This window comes from Bos grunniens, chromosome 2 (assembly GCF_055505025.1).
Source record: "Bos grunniens cultivar Pamir isolate PY7600 chromosome 2, Bosgru_T2T1.0, whole genome shotgun sequence".
Classification (NCBI taxonomy): Eukaryota; Metazoa; Chordata; class Mammalia; order Artiodactyla; family Bovidae; genus Bos; species Bos grunniens.
In genome coordinates this window covers 35415419-35431877 of record NC_141166.1, presented here as the reverse complement: position 1 = coordinate 35431877, position 16459 = coordinate 35415419, and the positions used below count along the sequence as shown (strand labels likewise).

The window sequence follows — 16459 nt, the reverse complement described above, 5'->3', positions numbered from 1 at the left end:
TGAGCGACTGAACTGAACTGAACTGAAGTAAAATATAGTTTTAGTTTCAGCGGTCTTATAGTATCTCAAATCTATGTTACTCAGTAGAATTAAACTTACACAAATTAGAAAAGGAAAATATTTATTTAGTTTAATCTACCTGACATGGAAAGTCTGAAGGAAAGCTGCTTGACCCTTTATAAATGCTTAACATTTATATCATTGAGTGAATATTAAGCACATTGTTCTTCACAGCCCTTTTTGATGACACATATTTCCTGTTTTGTTGGATGCTTTCTCAGAAAATGGAGACTGACATTTTGTACAAAATTCCCAAAACTACCTCTGTTATGCTACAAGTTTGCCCCAAATTGTAAGTCTTGTCACACAGGTTTTTTTTTTCTTTTTTTCTTTTTTAGGGATAGAGGGTATTTACTGGAAAGCACTGGAGTAGCCACAGATTTGAGGAAAGTTTCTCCCCATATATCTTTCTTCCCACAGATATATTTGTATAGGAAGGCCCCAAGAGGGTGGCTTCCTTGCATTTCACACAAGGCCCCACCCTTTTTCCTCTGGTCCTGGCCTTGGCTGGGCGTTCATCTTCACAGTCTTCTCCTCTAGCTCCAACTTCAACAGTCTCAGCCTGAGACCTTCTTGGCTTGGATCACAGAGACATCTTGGATCAGACCCTCATCCTTGGGTCTCAGTTTTCTCATATCTTAAATGGATAGGTAAGACTAAATGTCTGAAGATTCACGAGGTCATCGCGTTCTATGGGAGACATGTGTTTTCATTCTGTATCCCTTAATGGTCCGTTGGAGATGGACCTCGTAGCACATGACATACAACACACAGCCGGTCTCCTTACATGTGTGAGAACATGTCTGTCTCTTCCCCAACATCCATTACAGCCCTGATCCACTGAGAACTGAATTCCATGGCATTTCTCAGAATCCTTGAGTCCTGGGCCAAGCCCTGGATTGGGAAAGACTTTTTTATGATGCAGACGAGGTTGGGGAGATTTTTCTCCAGAGGCACATCACACAGGTTTTTCAGTTTGACTTGTGAGGATATTTTCCCAGTAACAATTAAGTGCTAAACATGGGCTTCTCTTTAAAGAGTTTACATTAAAGTTTACTTTTTTAAGATTAAGCCTATTTCTTAAAGCAAGATGAATATAGTGTCAAATGCTAATAATAATAATTAATATTTAATATGTAAAAAGAATCAGGTTACGGGTGTGTTTTATATTATCTTGATTAAACTGGTAGCAGTTAGTAATGTATCTGGAAAATCAGCAAAATCATATAAGCTTAATATTTGTCTAGAGGAAATTTGCCATGGAAAGAGTATTGTACTAAAAGTTCAAATACCTGGCTTCCAATACTCTGCTACTTATTAACTCAGTTTCCTTATTGTTATACTGGGAATAATTATGCATAATATTATTAACTCCTAGGGAGTAATGTGATAATTAAACAAGACAGTCTACATTAAAGAGCTGTGTAAATCACAAAGTGCTTTGAAAATGTCAGCTATTATTATCAATATCTCTAAAGACTGTCATCTCTAGATTTAAAAAAATTATCACATCATTATTATTTTTGAAATCAGCAGTGATGAAGCAAGAGGAAGAAATGAAAAGAAAATATTTCACTGTAAAATAATTGAGTTGCTATAATTAAAAAAAGAAATTGTCTTTTTCTCTGTTCTAAGCAATGGCAGTTTTAGAACAGAAGCTTTTCCTTATTTGCTGCAAATGTAGATTATCTTTTAAGATGTAAAATTTGGTGTACGGTATATCTGTATGTATAGTAGTGCATATTAACCAGACTTATTGTGATTATTTTGCAATATATGTAAACATCCAGTCAGTATATTATACAGCTGAAGTTGATGTAATATTATGTGTCAATTATATATTGATATGAAATAGTTTGGGACAAAACTGCTTGGAAAATTAGAGGTGTTTTTAAGGGAAAAATAACATTATTAAAAAGGTTCATAGTTACATTGAATATATTAATATTGCATACTAAATACTGGAGAGGAACCATATGAGTAGTAGTTTGACATTCTTTGTTGGAATATTAGAACCTAATTGTACTTTTATGTTGAAATGTGGCCCAATTGTTATTTTTTGGTAATTTTATTTATTGATTGATCTTTTGCTGTGCTGGGTCTTCACTGTTGCATGGGCTTTTCTCTAGTTGTGATGAGTGGGGGGCTCTCTCTAGTTGTGGTGTGTGGCCTTCTCATTGTAGCGGCTTCTCTTCTTGTGGAGCAGGGTCTCTCGGGCACATGGGCTTCAGTAGTTGTGGTACGTGGGCTCAGTAGCTGTAGCTCCCAGGCTCTAGAGCACAGGCTCAGTACTTGTGGCACATGGGCTTAGTTGCTCTGTGGCATGTGGGATCTTCCTGGATCAGAGATCAAACCTATGTGTGTCCCGCATTGGCAGGCAGATTCTCCACCGCTGAGCCACCAGGGGAGCCCCAACAAATTATTTTAAGTTCAGAGGTCTAGAATTGAAGTGACCTCTCTCATATTTGCAGAAAAATCTTAGTTGCATGAACACTAAAAACATCACTTAGAGATAGCTTTCACAGTTGAGACATTATTTCATAATCTTGAGGAGAAGGCAATGGCACCCCACTCCAGTACTCTTGCCTGAAAAATCCCATGGACGGAGGAGCCTGGTAGGCTGCAGTCCATGGGGTCGCTAACAATCAGACATGACTGAGCGACTTCACGACTTCACTTTCACTTTTCACTTTCCTGCATTGGAGAAGGAAATGGCAACCCACTCCAGTGTTCTTGCCTGGAGAATCCCAGGGACGGGGGAGCCTGGTGGGCTGCCGTCTATGGGGTTGCACAGAGCCGGACACGACTGGAGCGACTTAGCAGCAGCAGCACATAAACCTTGTTTTATTTGGTAGCTGACCTGCCACAATATTCACCTCAATCTGAGGTGAATAAAAAATTACGGATTTTATTGATTCGAAACCTTGATTTTCTTTTGTATCTTGACTAGCATTTTGTGTCTCTTGCTAATAATGTACAATGTAGACGAATGGTCCCCAACCTTCTAGGCACCAGGGAGTGGTTTCGTGGAAGACAAGTTTTCAGTGTACCTGTCGGGGTGGGAGGGATGGTTTAGGGATGATTCAAGCTCATTACATTTTTTGTGCACATTATTTCTGTTTTTATTACATTAACTCCACCTCAGATCATCAGGCATTAGATCCCAGAGGTTGGAGACCCCCTGATGTAGATATTGCAACTATTCTTAATTGGATGTCTTACTACTAAAAGCAACATTGGACTTGTACTTAATATTCTGCAGTTTGGCTTTCACCCTGACTATTCTAATCAAGTGGGCACCCTATTTTTCATTCTTCTCCTCTCTCTCATGCTGTGAGAATGTGCTTTTCTGCCTCCTCCTTCGGCCTCACAGACAAGCTTACCTTCGTGTTGTTTACACTCTCTAAGGTATGCTGTCCAATGAGATGGCTACTAACTGCACGTGGATGTTGACAGAACATGTTGAATCAGGTGACAGTAGGTGCTATGCAGAAAAAGAACACAGGTAAAGGAGACAAATAAATGACACACTGCTTTATACAGGATAGTGAGAGAAGTCCTCTCAGTTATCTGGAAAAACTGAAGGAGAAGGCCATGTGTCAACTTGGGAAAAGGGAATTCCAGACAGAAGGAAAAGGAAATAGTAAGAAACTATGTTGGAGACAGCTTAGCTTGTTGGAGGATGAGTAAGGTGACCATAGTGACTAGATTCATTGGGTAAGTGGTAGAGGCCTTTGTTAGAATTTTCTTTTTTTTTCTCTAAGTGGGATGTGAGGCTAATGGATAGTTTTGAGAAGAATCATAATGTAAAGTGGCTCCTGTATGGAAAGTAGACTGGATGGAGGGACATAATCGAACTAGGGGGAGTATTATATCCTGCATAATCTTCTAGGCTGACTTATCTCGTTACTACATAATAATAAGTCAGACCAGTTCCTTATGGAACAATTAGGTCCTTGAAAGGAACACATATGTTGTTATCAAATTCTTCATTACTTACTAACCCCAGTCAAACTTTTACTCAGGATGGATAATAATATCAGGTCAGGTATTAAGGATAGAGTAGCACAAGTGCATACTGTCTGCCACTTATTAGCTATAAAAATATAATTATCTCTCAGTTTTCACATATGTGAGTGGGGTGACATTATCCTTGAGGGCATCATTTTAAAGTGATAACCCAATATCTGTCACATGATAAGTGCTCAGTAAAGTGGCTCAGCTGTAAAATATCTACCTGCAAAGCAGGAGACCTGAGTTCGATCCCTGGGTTGGGAAGATCCCCTAGGGAAAGGCTACCCATTCCAGTATTCCCGTTCCATACCTGGAGAATTCCATGGACTCTATAGTCCATGGGGTTGCAAAGAGTCAGACATGACTGAGCCATTTTCACTTTCAGAAGGATTAAATCAATATTCTATATTAAGACATCCTTTTTTTCCCTCCTTTCAGAACACTCACTACAGTTTATGGATATATATATATATATATGCATATGTTTTATTTCCTGTTTCACTTTGTTTATACATCTGAGAGATAAAGATTGTGCTTGTCTTATTCATCACAGTGTAATGAGCATTGTATCTAGTACACAGTATTATTAAGTGGGCGGAATAGCATTATCATCTTCATCAACTTTATTATTAGCAGCACCAGTAACACTGAAGAAAGACCCAAGAGTGGTATCCTTTCCAGAAGTCAGGTATAAGGCAATTTATTTATTTGTTTACATATATTAAGTTTTTAATTCTAAACAAATATCAATCGTATAGAAAGTAAACAAAATAGAATAATGGACCTCATGAGCCAGTCAGACAGTTTCAACACTTATCAACTTTCTGCCATTATTTCCTTTGTTTCCACCCACACTCTACCCCACATTCCATTTATTATTTTTATCATTTTTTGAGTTATAATTTATATAAATTGAAATGTGCATATCTTAGCTACATGAATTTGACAAACAAATGGAGTCTTAATAACTTCCCAACTCATAATATAGAGCATTGCTGTCTATCCAGGGATTTCTTTTGTGTCCCTTCTTTGTCATTGCCTGCCCTGGCAATTAATGTTCTGATTTTATTTTCCACTTTGGATTAGTTTTGCCAGTTGGAGAACTTCATAAATGGAATCACAGAATGTTCATTTCTTTGTGTTTGGCTTCTTCGGCTCATCTAAAGTCTGTAAAATTTATCTGCGATATTTTCATTTATGAGTAATTTGTTCCCTTTTATTGCTAGTTCAGTTCAGTTGCTCATTTGTGTCCAACTGTTTGCGACCCCATGGACTGCAGCACGACAGGCTTCCCTGTCCTCCACTGTCTCCCAGAGTTTGCTCAAATTCATGTCCATTGAGTCGGTGATGATATCTGAATTATTTATTGCTAAGTAGTGTCCTATTGTATAGTGTATACCAGAATTTATTATTACCCTTTTTCTATTGAGTTGTTTCCAGCTATAGTTATCGTGAATGATACTGCTATGAACATTTGTGTACAAGTCTTTTTGTGAAAGTGTGTTTTCTTTCTTTTTGGTAAAAACTTGTTGTTCAGTTGCTAAGTCATGTTTCTTTGTGATCCCATGGACTGCAGCATGCCAGGCTTCCCTGTCCTCCACTGTGTCCCAGAGTTTGCTCAAATTCATGTCCATTGAGTTGGTAATGATATCTAACCACCTCATCCTCTGCTGCCCCCTTCTCCTTTTTGCTTCCAATCTTTCCCAGCATCAGAGTCTTTTCCAATGAGTTGACTCTTCGTATCAGGTGGCCAAAGTATTGGAGCTTCAGTATCAGTTCTTCCAATGAGTATTCTGGGTTGATTTCCTTTAGGATTGACTGGTTTGAGAATGTAATATTATAAAGGGTAGACGTTTAAGAAACTACTAGTCCATTTTCCAGTATTCAAGTTGAGTCATTTTACATTCTCAAAAGAAATATATGAGAGCTCTAATTGCTTCACGTTATCACCAACATTGAATTTTGTCAGACTTTTAAATTTCAGCCATTTTAGTGGTTGTATAATGGCAATTTATTGTAGTTTTGATATTCATTTTCCTGATGACTAATGAGACTGATAACATTTTTTTGTGCTTATTGGCCATTCATCCATCCTGATTTTTGTCTAAGTCTTTTGCCTGCATTTTTTTTTTTTTTTTGCATTAATTGCCCTATTTGTGAGTTGTAAGAGTTCTTTGTATATTGGATACAAATCCTTTGTCAGAATATTTTGAATGTGATACTTTCTGTGTAAGTCTTTTGCCTTTTTTTTTTTTTTTTGCATCAATTGTTCTATTTGTGAGTTTTAGGAGTTCTTTATATGTTTTGGATACAAATCCTTTGTCAGAATATTTTGAATATTTTTTCTAGTTTTGGCTCAATTCTTCAATTTCTTACTGGTGTCTTTGGATGAGCAGAAGTTTTAAATTTTAATAAAATCTTAATTTATCTTTTTTAGAATACTGCTTTTGATATTTTGGCTAAGATACCATTGCCTACTTCCAGGTTAAAGAAATATTCTCTTTTCTTCTAAAACCTTTAAAGATTTAGAGCTTGTATTTCAGCCTACTTTAATTTTTGTACAATCTGTGAGGTAGAAACTAGAGATAAATTTTCTTTTCAATAGATATTCATTATTCCATAACCATTCTTAGAAAGTTTTCATTCTTCATTGAATTTCTTTGGCATTTTTGTTGAAAATCAGTTTCACTCTGTAATTGTGGGTCAGTTTCTATTTTCTGTTCCATTCACCTATTTGTTTATCCTTATGCTAATGTTAATACTACACTCTTGATTCCTGCAAGTTTAAGTTCTTAAAGTCAGATAGATTAGTCTTCCAACTTTGTTTTTGTTTTTTAAAGATTGTTTAGCTATTCTAGATCCTGTATTTTCATATAAACTTTAGATTCACTGTGTCAGTTTTTATTGAAAGACTGGCGTGGCATTAGAATTAAGATTGAGTTCAATCTGTTAAAATTTGGGAAGAATGTGTACGTGTGTGTATACACATATATTTTCATATCCATACATTTTAGGGGGATGGATTGATGTATTCATATGTTTTAGCGTTCTGTTTGGAGAAGGCAATGGCACCCCACTCCAGTACTCTTGCCTGGAAAATTCCATGGGCGGAGGAGCCTGGTAGGCTGCAGTCCATGGGGTCGCTAAGAGTCAGACACGACTGAGCAACTTCACTTTCACTTTTCACTTTCATGCATTGGAGAAGGAAATGGCAACCCACTCCAGTGTTCTTGCCTGGAGAATCCCAGGGACGGGGGAGCCTGGTGGGCTGCCGTCTATGGGGTCGCACAGAGTCAGACACGACTGAAGCGACTTAGCAGCAGCAGCAGCAGTGTTCTATTTGTATATCTCATTCCAGTTATTAGATTATCTTAAATACTGTATATTTGTGAAGAAGCTTGATATTTGTGCCTTTTACATCTAATTATCTAATATATTCATTTTTTGTTACATTATGAGCTCCATATAGTAGGGAATTATCTTGTGCTCAGTATATACTCAGGCCTTGTAGCTGTGCCTGACAAATATGAGGGGCTTATGTGAATGTATGTTTTTAACATTTTGGCTCTTTAGTTAAGTTCCCAATAATTTTTTGAGTAGTTGATTGATGATTTTTGCCTCTTTCATAGTATTCCTTAGGAGTAGGCATCCTTTCCCTTTTATGATGGTAATTTAAATAACTTCCTCCAGAGCTAAGTCTTGCTCATTTAAAATACTGTCTTCCTTTGCTGGGCTTTTATGTTAAGAAAATACAATTCAGGCCAGAAAAGTTTTATTGAGAGTCCTAAAGTTGGTGATGGACAGGGAGGCCTGGCATGCTGCGATTCATGGGGTCGCAAAGAGTCGGACACGACTGAGCGACTGAACTGAACTGAAAGATTAGCAGGAATAATACTGACTGGAACTACTAAATAGAAGATAAAAATCTACCATTTTAAAATTAATGAAATGCTTGATTTTATCTTCTGTCAGAAAATATAGACATAAGGAAAATTAATGGCTATTAATATTAAGAAAATATTAGGTGCTTTACTAATGGACCCTAATTTCACTTACAAAATTCACTTCTATGAAAGGTCAGACAGTACCCAGCTTTTCTGAAGACCTATTTAATTTAATGACTTTCAGAAACACACACTGTGGATAAAGATAATAATGGGACCCATAAAATTTCATGCTTTAATGTTTAGGTAATTGCTTGTTAAATTAAGAAGGTATTTTTTCCAGATATATGTGTATCCGTGTCTTTTTTTGGTTAAGAATATAATGAAAGTTTAAATCTAATACAGTTGTGTGGCATTTTTACCACCTGACAATTATTCTAGTATTAATTGTAGTGGGTTAAACTAATTTATTTCTAACCAATTGAAGAGAATAAAATAGTTGTTAATTGTACTGTTATCAAAAATCACTTTGATTCAAGTTTACATGTGAGAAAAATGCACAACAAAGATGGCCTACTTTGATTGGTATGTGGAAACCAGAAAATGTTTATATGGTACCTTTTGCCAAATTGTGGAAACAATAACTTGACAAATCTATTATTAAATGGTCACTCCAAAATACTTAGTTAAAGCTATTCAGTTAATAAAAATTATTTTACTGGGAGCATTCAGCTAAAAATAACTTTTTAGATACACTATTAAATTATATTTATATGTTAAACATGGAGTTTTGGGGACAGTGCTTTTATAGTGTGAAACATATGAGTATCTTGCTATTTTATTTTATTTTTTTTTTAGTTTATGTTTCCTTTTTTTTTTTTGAACTTTTTTTTAAATTTTATTTTATTTTTAAACTTTACATAACTGTATTAGTTTTGCCAAATATCAAAATGAATCCACCACAGGTATTTATATATTTTGACTTGCTGCTTTCCTGAAATGGCTAAGTTAAATAGTTATTCTGTGATCTCATTAAGAAAAAGCATTTAAGTAGTGTGTTCTTTATGAACAAATCTAAATAGAATATCAAGTTCATTGTACTTGAAATAGAATTTCTATATTTTGTATGTCTTAATAAAATTCATCTTTTAAACACAAAGATGCTCTACTAATAAAAAATACTAGATAGTTTAAATATTAATTGTATATATGATTATTTCAAACTTTAGTTTTTGTAAAACTTCTATTTTTCTTTTATTAAGCAGTTGGGCAGCAGAAAGTTCATAATAGGAGAAGCATCACCATGAAATGAATTTAAATTGTTTTACTGAGTAGACTTCATTTTTGCAAACAGAAAGCAAATCTCTAAAACCAATTTAATGGTCAGAAAGGCTTTAAGGTCCAATACTTCAAACAGTTCCTATGCTTTCTTTCCTGGGATGAGTACAATAGGACTTAAAATGTATATTTAAAAAGTGAGTTAATGCAGTGCTACACATTTGTGGTTCTGCCCAAGAAACTTTCAGCATTATTTTTCTGTTTTTTTTTTTTAACCTATTATGGTTCACATTTCAGATAAGATAAAAAATATATAAGCTCATTAAGTAATAAATTAAGTTTTTGAAAATGATACAGCTTTTAGTAGTTCAGTTCAGTTCAGTTGTCAGTCATGTCTGACTCTTTGCGACCCCATGAGTTGCAGCACGCTAGGCCTCCCTGTCCATCACCAACTCCCGGAGATCACCCAGACTCTTGTCCATCGAGTCGGTGATGCCATCCAGCCATCTCATCCTCTGTCATCCCCTTCTCCTTCTGCCCCCAATCCTTCCCAGCATCAGAGACTTTTCCAGTGAGTCAACTCTTTGCATGAGGTGGCCAAAGTATTGGAGTTTCAGCTTCAGCATCAGTCCTTCCAAAGAAATTCCAGAGCTGATCTCCTTCAGAATGGACTGGTTGGATCTCCTTGCAGTCCAAGGGACTCTCAAGAGTCTTCTCCAACACCACAGTTCAAAAGCATCAATTCTTCAGTGCTCAGCTTTCTTCACAGTCCAAATCTCACATCCATACATGACCACAGGAAAAACCAGAGCCTTGACTAGATGGACCTTTGTTGGCAAAGTAATGTTTCTGCTTTTCAATATGCTATCTAGGTTGGTCATAACTTTTCTTCCAAAGAGTAAGTGTCTTTTAATTTCATGGCTGCAGTCACCATCTGCAGTGATTTTGGAGCCCCCCCAAAATAAAATCTGACACTGTTTCCACTGTTTCCCCATCTATTTCCCATGAAGTGATGAGACCAGATGCCATGATCTTTGTTTTCTGAATGTTGAGCTTTAAGCCAACTTTTTCATTCTCTTCTTTTACTTTCATCAAGAGGCTTTTTAGTTCCTCTTCACTTTCTGCCATAAGGGTGGTGTCATCTGCATATCTGAGGTTATTGATATTTCTCCCAGCAATCTTGATTCCAGCTTGTGCTTCTTCCAGTCCAGCGTTTCTCATGATGTACTCTGCATAGAAGTTAAATAAGCAGGGTGACAATATACAGCCTTGGCGTACTCCTTTTCCTATTTGGAACCAGTCTGTTGTTCCATGTCCAGTTCTAACTGTTAGTAGACTCAAACTAAATGTTTATAAAGTTTAAATTCTTTTATAAAGATATACAGTGTTAATAATAATCATATATCTTGATATTTTTTATTCATTAGAGCATATTTAACAACTGGCATACCCCCTATTTTAGGTAGATAAATATAGCTATTTGAGGAATTGAATGTATCTGTTCTACTATACTAAATAATAAATAATATGATAATAGTGATAACAATTACAGAAATATTTATTGAATATTTTTATGTGTTGTATAGCATATAAGACACTTTAAGCACTTTTCTTTAAAATGAATGGGAATTCAGGTGATGTTCCTGTGCTTTCAAAAGAAAATATCAATTCAGCCATTTATCTTTTCCAGTCACTCTTCTTAAACTGTCTCTTCCTTTTCACTCTCCACTCTAATCAGTATTAGGCACATTTTAGTGGCAGAGGAATTCTCCCTTTTTTCCCTCCATCTTCACTTATATATATAACACAGAGTTAAAACCTGGAAAGAATAAATTATTTTTCCAATAGTTGACTGTTCCACAGATGATTTTTCAAGTGTGAATATTTTAATTAACATTTGCCTGTATGCCTTTAAGATTGTTGTCATGGAAATGAAGTTGAGGGTCAGATGGTTAGACTATGAAGTACTGTGACACATTGTTTATTTACATGTGATCAAAACTAAAACATTGACAGTAGAATGAGGAATAATACACGTAATCCCTAATCAGTGGGAGATGGTGGGGACAAAGAAGGAAATATGGAAGAATGGAAAAGACACTTTTACCATATTCTGTGTGTGACTTGATCTTGCAGTAAGAAGTCTTTTTAATCATAATAATATGTGCCATCACAAGTCTGAAAACCTAAACTCATACCACTTTGGCAGCTTCCCAGTCAGCATTCCTCAATGATTATTCTCACATAGGTCCTAAAGAAGAAATCTATTGCACCCATTTATTTCATATGAATCTGAATTTTGAAATATGAGAGGTAGATTTATTCCATTCTGAACCTTTTGTGAGCTGTCAGTACTCTAATTCAGTCCATCCATTTTTTAGAATGTGAGAATCTCAATGGAGTAGCACTTTGTCAGTTAACTAAGACTTTTAGATAACATTTTTCTATTATAAATTATACTTTATACTGTTATATTGAAATTGACTTATATTGTAGTGGTGGATAAAAAATTCCCATTAATTTTCTTCACATATGACTTGGGATTAAAAAGAATACTCTTGCTTGCTTTATGCCAGGGATCTGCAGAAGATACATCTAGTTAAAGAATGCTTCTATGTCACAGCACTGACGTTGGAGTCTTTTCTCATTAAGTTACCAGTTATTTGTAATATGTAATATGATCTGTAGGTGGTATAGGCTTTTCACATGCCTTACCAGAATGAATTCTTGATTTTTCTAGAATTTATATATATATACACACATATTTTTTTTACAAATATCTGAACTAAGTAACCCACTTAACCATGTATTCAAGCAAGTTCAGAATTAAATTTGGTTAAGTCTTTTAGTTCATTTGTAATTATTTTGAATTATTCTATTTTGTATATATTTCAATCTTATAAACATAGTGTCTTTGAAAATAGATGGATTGTAAGTTATTGTGGAAAAATACCTTTAATTTTCTTTATTTAAATGAAATGTGAATGACTGATATTTTTGAAACTACAGGTTTTAGCTTGTTCATCCCCCCATCCCCATATGTTATGTTGGTAGGCATATTTCAATGAAAATTATAGTGGAATTTTTGATTTTAAATTATCTTTTGAATTATGCAGTATTGGATTTAGTTCAGTTCAGTCACTCAGTCGTGTCTGACTCTTTGCAACCCCATGCACCTCAGCACGCCAGGCCTCGCTGTCCGTCACCAACTCCCGGAGTTCACCCAAATTCATGTCCATCGAGTCGGTGATGCCATCCAACCATCTCATCCTCTGTTGTCTCCTTCTCCTCCTGCCCTCAATCTTTCCCAGCATCAGGGTCTTTTCAAATGAGTCAGCTGTTCGCATCAGGTGGCCAAAGTATTGGAGTTTCATGTTCAACATCAGTCCTTCCAATAAACACCCAGGACTGATCTCCTTTAGGATGGACTGGTTGGATCTCCTTGCAGTCCAAGGGACTCTTAAGAGTCTTCTCCAACACCACAGTTCAAAAGCATCAGTTCTTCGGTGCTCAGCTTTCTTCACAGTCGAACTCTCACATCCATATATGACCACTGGAAAAACCATAGCCTTGACTAGATGGACTTTTGTTGACAAAGTAATGTCTCTGCTTTTTAATATGCTGTCTAGGTTGGTCATAACTTTCCTTCCAAGGAGTAAGCGTCTTTAATTTCAATACTGAAGTCACCATCTGCAGTGATTTTGGAGCCCCCCAAAATAAAGTCAGCCACTGTTCCCACTGTCTCCCCATCTATTTGCCATGAAGTGATGGGACTGGATGCCATGATCTTAGTTTTCTGAATGTTGAGCTTTAAGCCATCTTTTTCACTCTCCTCTTTCACTTTCATACTGGATTAGAACTGATAAATATTTTTTCAAAAAAGAATAGCAATGAATTTTAAGGTGGTTGTTATTTTTATTTTTACAGCAAGGCCAGAGAAGATTTGTTGAAAACTCAGAAAGAACGTGATTTTCATCGAATGCACCACAAGAGAATAGTCCAGGAGAAAAACAAATTAATTAATGACCTCAAAAGGTAAGCTGCTGATATTTGTTGGCCTATTTATTAAATAATTATTTAACTATTTTAAGCAATTTGGCCATAGAAGGATGTTCCAGGTAAAGTCATTCATTGAGTATTTATTGAGCATTTACTGTGTGCCAGGCTCTATACCATGTGTTTGAAATAGAAAGATGAACAAATTTAGGTCCTTGCTCTTAGAGTTCCCAGGGATTATTAAGGTGTGTGATGGGAGAGTAGCTAAGTAGAAATACAGTGAAATATACTGTTTGTTGCTATGCCAGCCAAGAAGTTGTCACCTGAGTCAGATTGGAGAGTGAGAGGGTTCAGGGACCTATATCTAAAGGAAATTAATTATAAAGTATGAGTTAACAGAGTGAAAGAATGGAGTCAGCATGCTGTGCAAAGGTACCAGGTCACTGGAGGAACATGACAATATTCACCAGATTCTTAGGCATAGAGAGTAAAGTACAGAAGCAGCTGACCACCCCTGACTACCTTCTCCTCAAAATAAAAATTTATAATCTCTAACTAAAATTCTCCTTTGCTTGTTCTAGGGAGTGCTGCCCAATGGCACTTTCTGTTATGTTATTAATAATTTATATCTACACTGTCCCATATGATAGTCACTAGTCACATCCTTTACTAAGCACTTTCACAGTGGCTAGTACAACTGATGAATTAGATTTCTGATGTTTATTTAATTGTAATTAATTTAAGCTTAAATTTAAATATCCACATTTGAACAACATGACTTTGGGATGGTCATGATAACTGCTGTATTTTGTAGTGGTTATGGTCATTGTGGCTGTTATGATTTCTTAATCATAGTCTACCCTGTGGAGCTTCAGAATCAATATACTTACAACTTAGCAGTATGTTAGAAATTAGCATTTTTCTGATTTTTCTTAATTGAATCCCTGTAGAAATAAGTACCACTTTAATAAGAGAGAGACTGCATTAACTTGGGGAAAAAAAAAAGACCTTGAGAGTGTGAGAGTCATTAAGTCATTGACTTAATCGATTCTTTTGGTCTCATGTATTAGCCTTATTTTTGTGTGTTTTTGGTTCATAAAATTGTTCCAAGTCCATAAAAATTCAGAAAAAAAAATGAAATGGTCTGTTTTCCTCTTAACAAAACATTGATTGAGAAGTAGTACAATGTAATGAAAAGAGCTTAGATTTTGAAATCAAATAAACATTGGAAGCCTGGCTCCACTACTTACATTTGTGTGCTCATTGTAATTCTGTTTCTTATCTGTGAAAACTGTGATGATAAAAGTGCCTAATACAATGTCTGGAACAAAACAGATAGCATAATATTCAACAAACACATTGTAGAATATATATACAAAGGAATAAAATACTTAATTTTCTTAATAGGTTATTCATACTTGTTTCCAAGACCATCCTTAATTTTGATGTGAATAACACTCTATTTAATCATCCATTGTTTGTAGCCCTTGTCTTGTTGAAAATTGTTTTTGAATTAAATAAACTGAAATTTTCTTTTCTGTCGATGAATGGCAGTGACTTCTGGGTGCATACTTGAATAGAGCAAAAGGAAATAGACAACTAACCAACTCAAGAGAAAGGTGACTGTTCCACCACCAGCCAGGTTGCTGGGAAGCTACATGACAAATAATACTTCTTATACTTCTTGGCTTTGTTGTATTGATATGGTTTTCACTTTTCATTCAAATGCAAAAAATAGGAGAAAAGAGGTTCATAATGTTAAGTGGAAATCACTGATTTAGCTCAATTACGCTTTATGATGCCCTTTATTTTCTATAGATTGAAGTTACATTATGCATCATATGAACCAGCTATAAGAGTATTACATGAAAAGCACCATGCTTTACTGAAGCAGAAAATGCTGACCTCTTTGGAAAGGGACAGAGCAATAGGACAGGTAAAGAGACCATCCGAGCTACCTGGAAATGATATTTAACCATTTATTTTTTTATAACATTATCAGAAATATTGGTTCTTGTTTCTGAGTTAAATTTTAAATGATTTTCACCAATTGTCATGTAAAAAAGATTCATTTGGAAACATCCAGGAAAATATTTTATCCACTTTAAAAATACAAAGATTATTATTGAATTAAAATTACTTAATTAAAATATAACTTTTTAGGAGATTATTAAAATATTGTTAGAGGGAAAACCTGAGCCATTAAAACATAACAACACTTAGACTGGGTTTTAAATGCCATCTATGATGGCTGTAAACCTGGACCTTACCTAAACACTTTAAATTCAGATTTTTCATACATAACATATAGCCATAATTACCTATCTTTTAACATTGTTGTGAAATAGATGGATAGAGCCTCCATGCAGTTTCCTCCTAAATGAATATTTGAAACAACTAGTTACTGACTCAATTTTCAGTCATTTTTGCTATTGACATCCCTTTTCTTCCTGTTGTACAACTAAAGTGACTTAGCAGCAGCAGCAGCAGCAGCCTTTGGGTGGTAGAGTGAGGGATAGCTAGTATAGAGTGCAAGAATAATAAAACAATGTTTCTTGGTCATGGTGAAAATATGTAACAGTTGACTAGAAAGTATAAAACTGCTACTATGCTTAGCATTCTTTTATTTTTTCTGGAGATACTGATTTTTGGCCAGACTTTCAGAAGCTACAGAAGTTTGCACAATGGTTGCAAAAGCATGAATGATTTTATTAAGGCACACATTAATCAAATGTTGTCTTTTCTTGAGTGTAATTCTTAGTTACTGAAATGAGAACATGACTTGTCTCCTTCTTTGTGCTTGAAATTTAATTGTGTGTTCTTGAATATATGAATTATGATTTGCAATTTTATGGCACTATATTGTCAAATCTTCAGAACTTCACCACTTTGCTCCTTTTCATCTAACATGTTCCTACAGCCTCCTAACAGGAGGCACATTTCTATTGTCAGGAACACTATGAGCTAGATTCAGGTTGCTCTTGCTGCTTTTCCTGCCACAAACCAACTCAGACTTTTGCTACTGTCTTCCTCTCCTTCCCCCCGAGTTCTCATGCTCATCTTCCTGTTACTCTTCTCCCAGGAGGAACTCATCAGTGACCTGGCCATATATTCCCAAGTGACCACATATGTTTAGTGGGACAGACCACTCATACTAAGTTTCACTACTCAAGGGTATCAGGGCCTTCTAGCACTCATGATGGCAAGTGCCTCCACTCCCCTCCAGA

General features: G+C 35.6%; 1 protein-coding gene across 8 annotated transcripts in view; it reads left to right on the top strand.

Annotated features, from left to right (window-relative positions):
- The window catches only part of SPAG16 (sperm associated antigen 16), a 1071375-nt gene that overhangs the window by 39321 nt on the left and 1015595 nt on the right, over positions 1-16459 (top strand). For all 8 annotated transcript variants that reach the window (XM_086341619.1, XM_086341641.1, XM_086341630.1 and 5 more), the window contains 2 exons: positions 13164-13271; positions 15051-15168. In XM_086341619.1, the coding sequence (XP_086197745.1) occupies positions 13164-13271; positions 15051-15168 (226 nt within the window). The remainder of the gene's footprint in view (positions 1-13163; positions 13272-15050; positions 15169-16459) is intronic.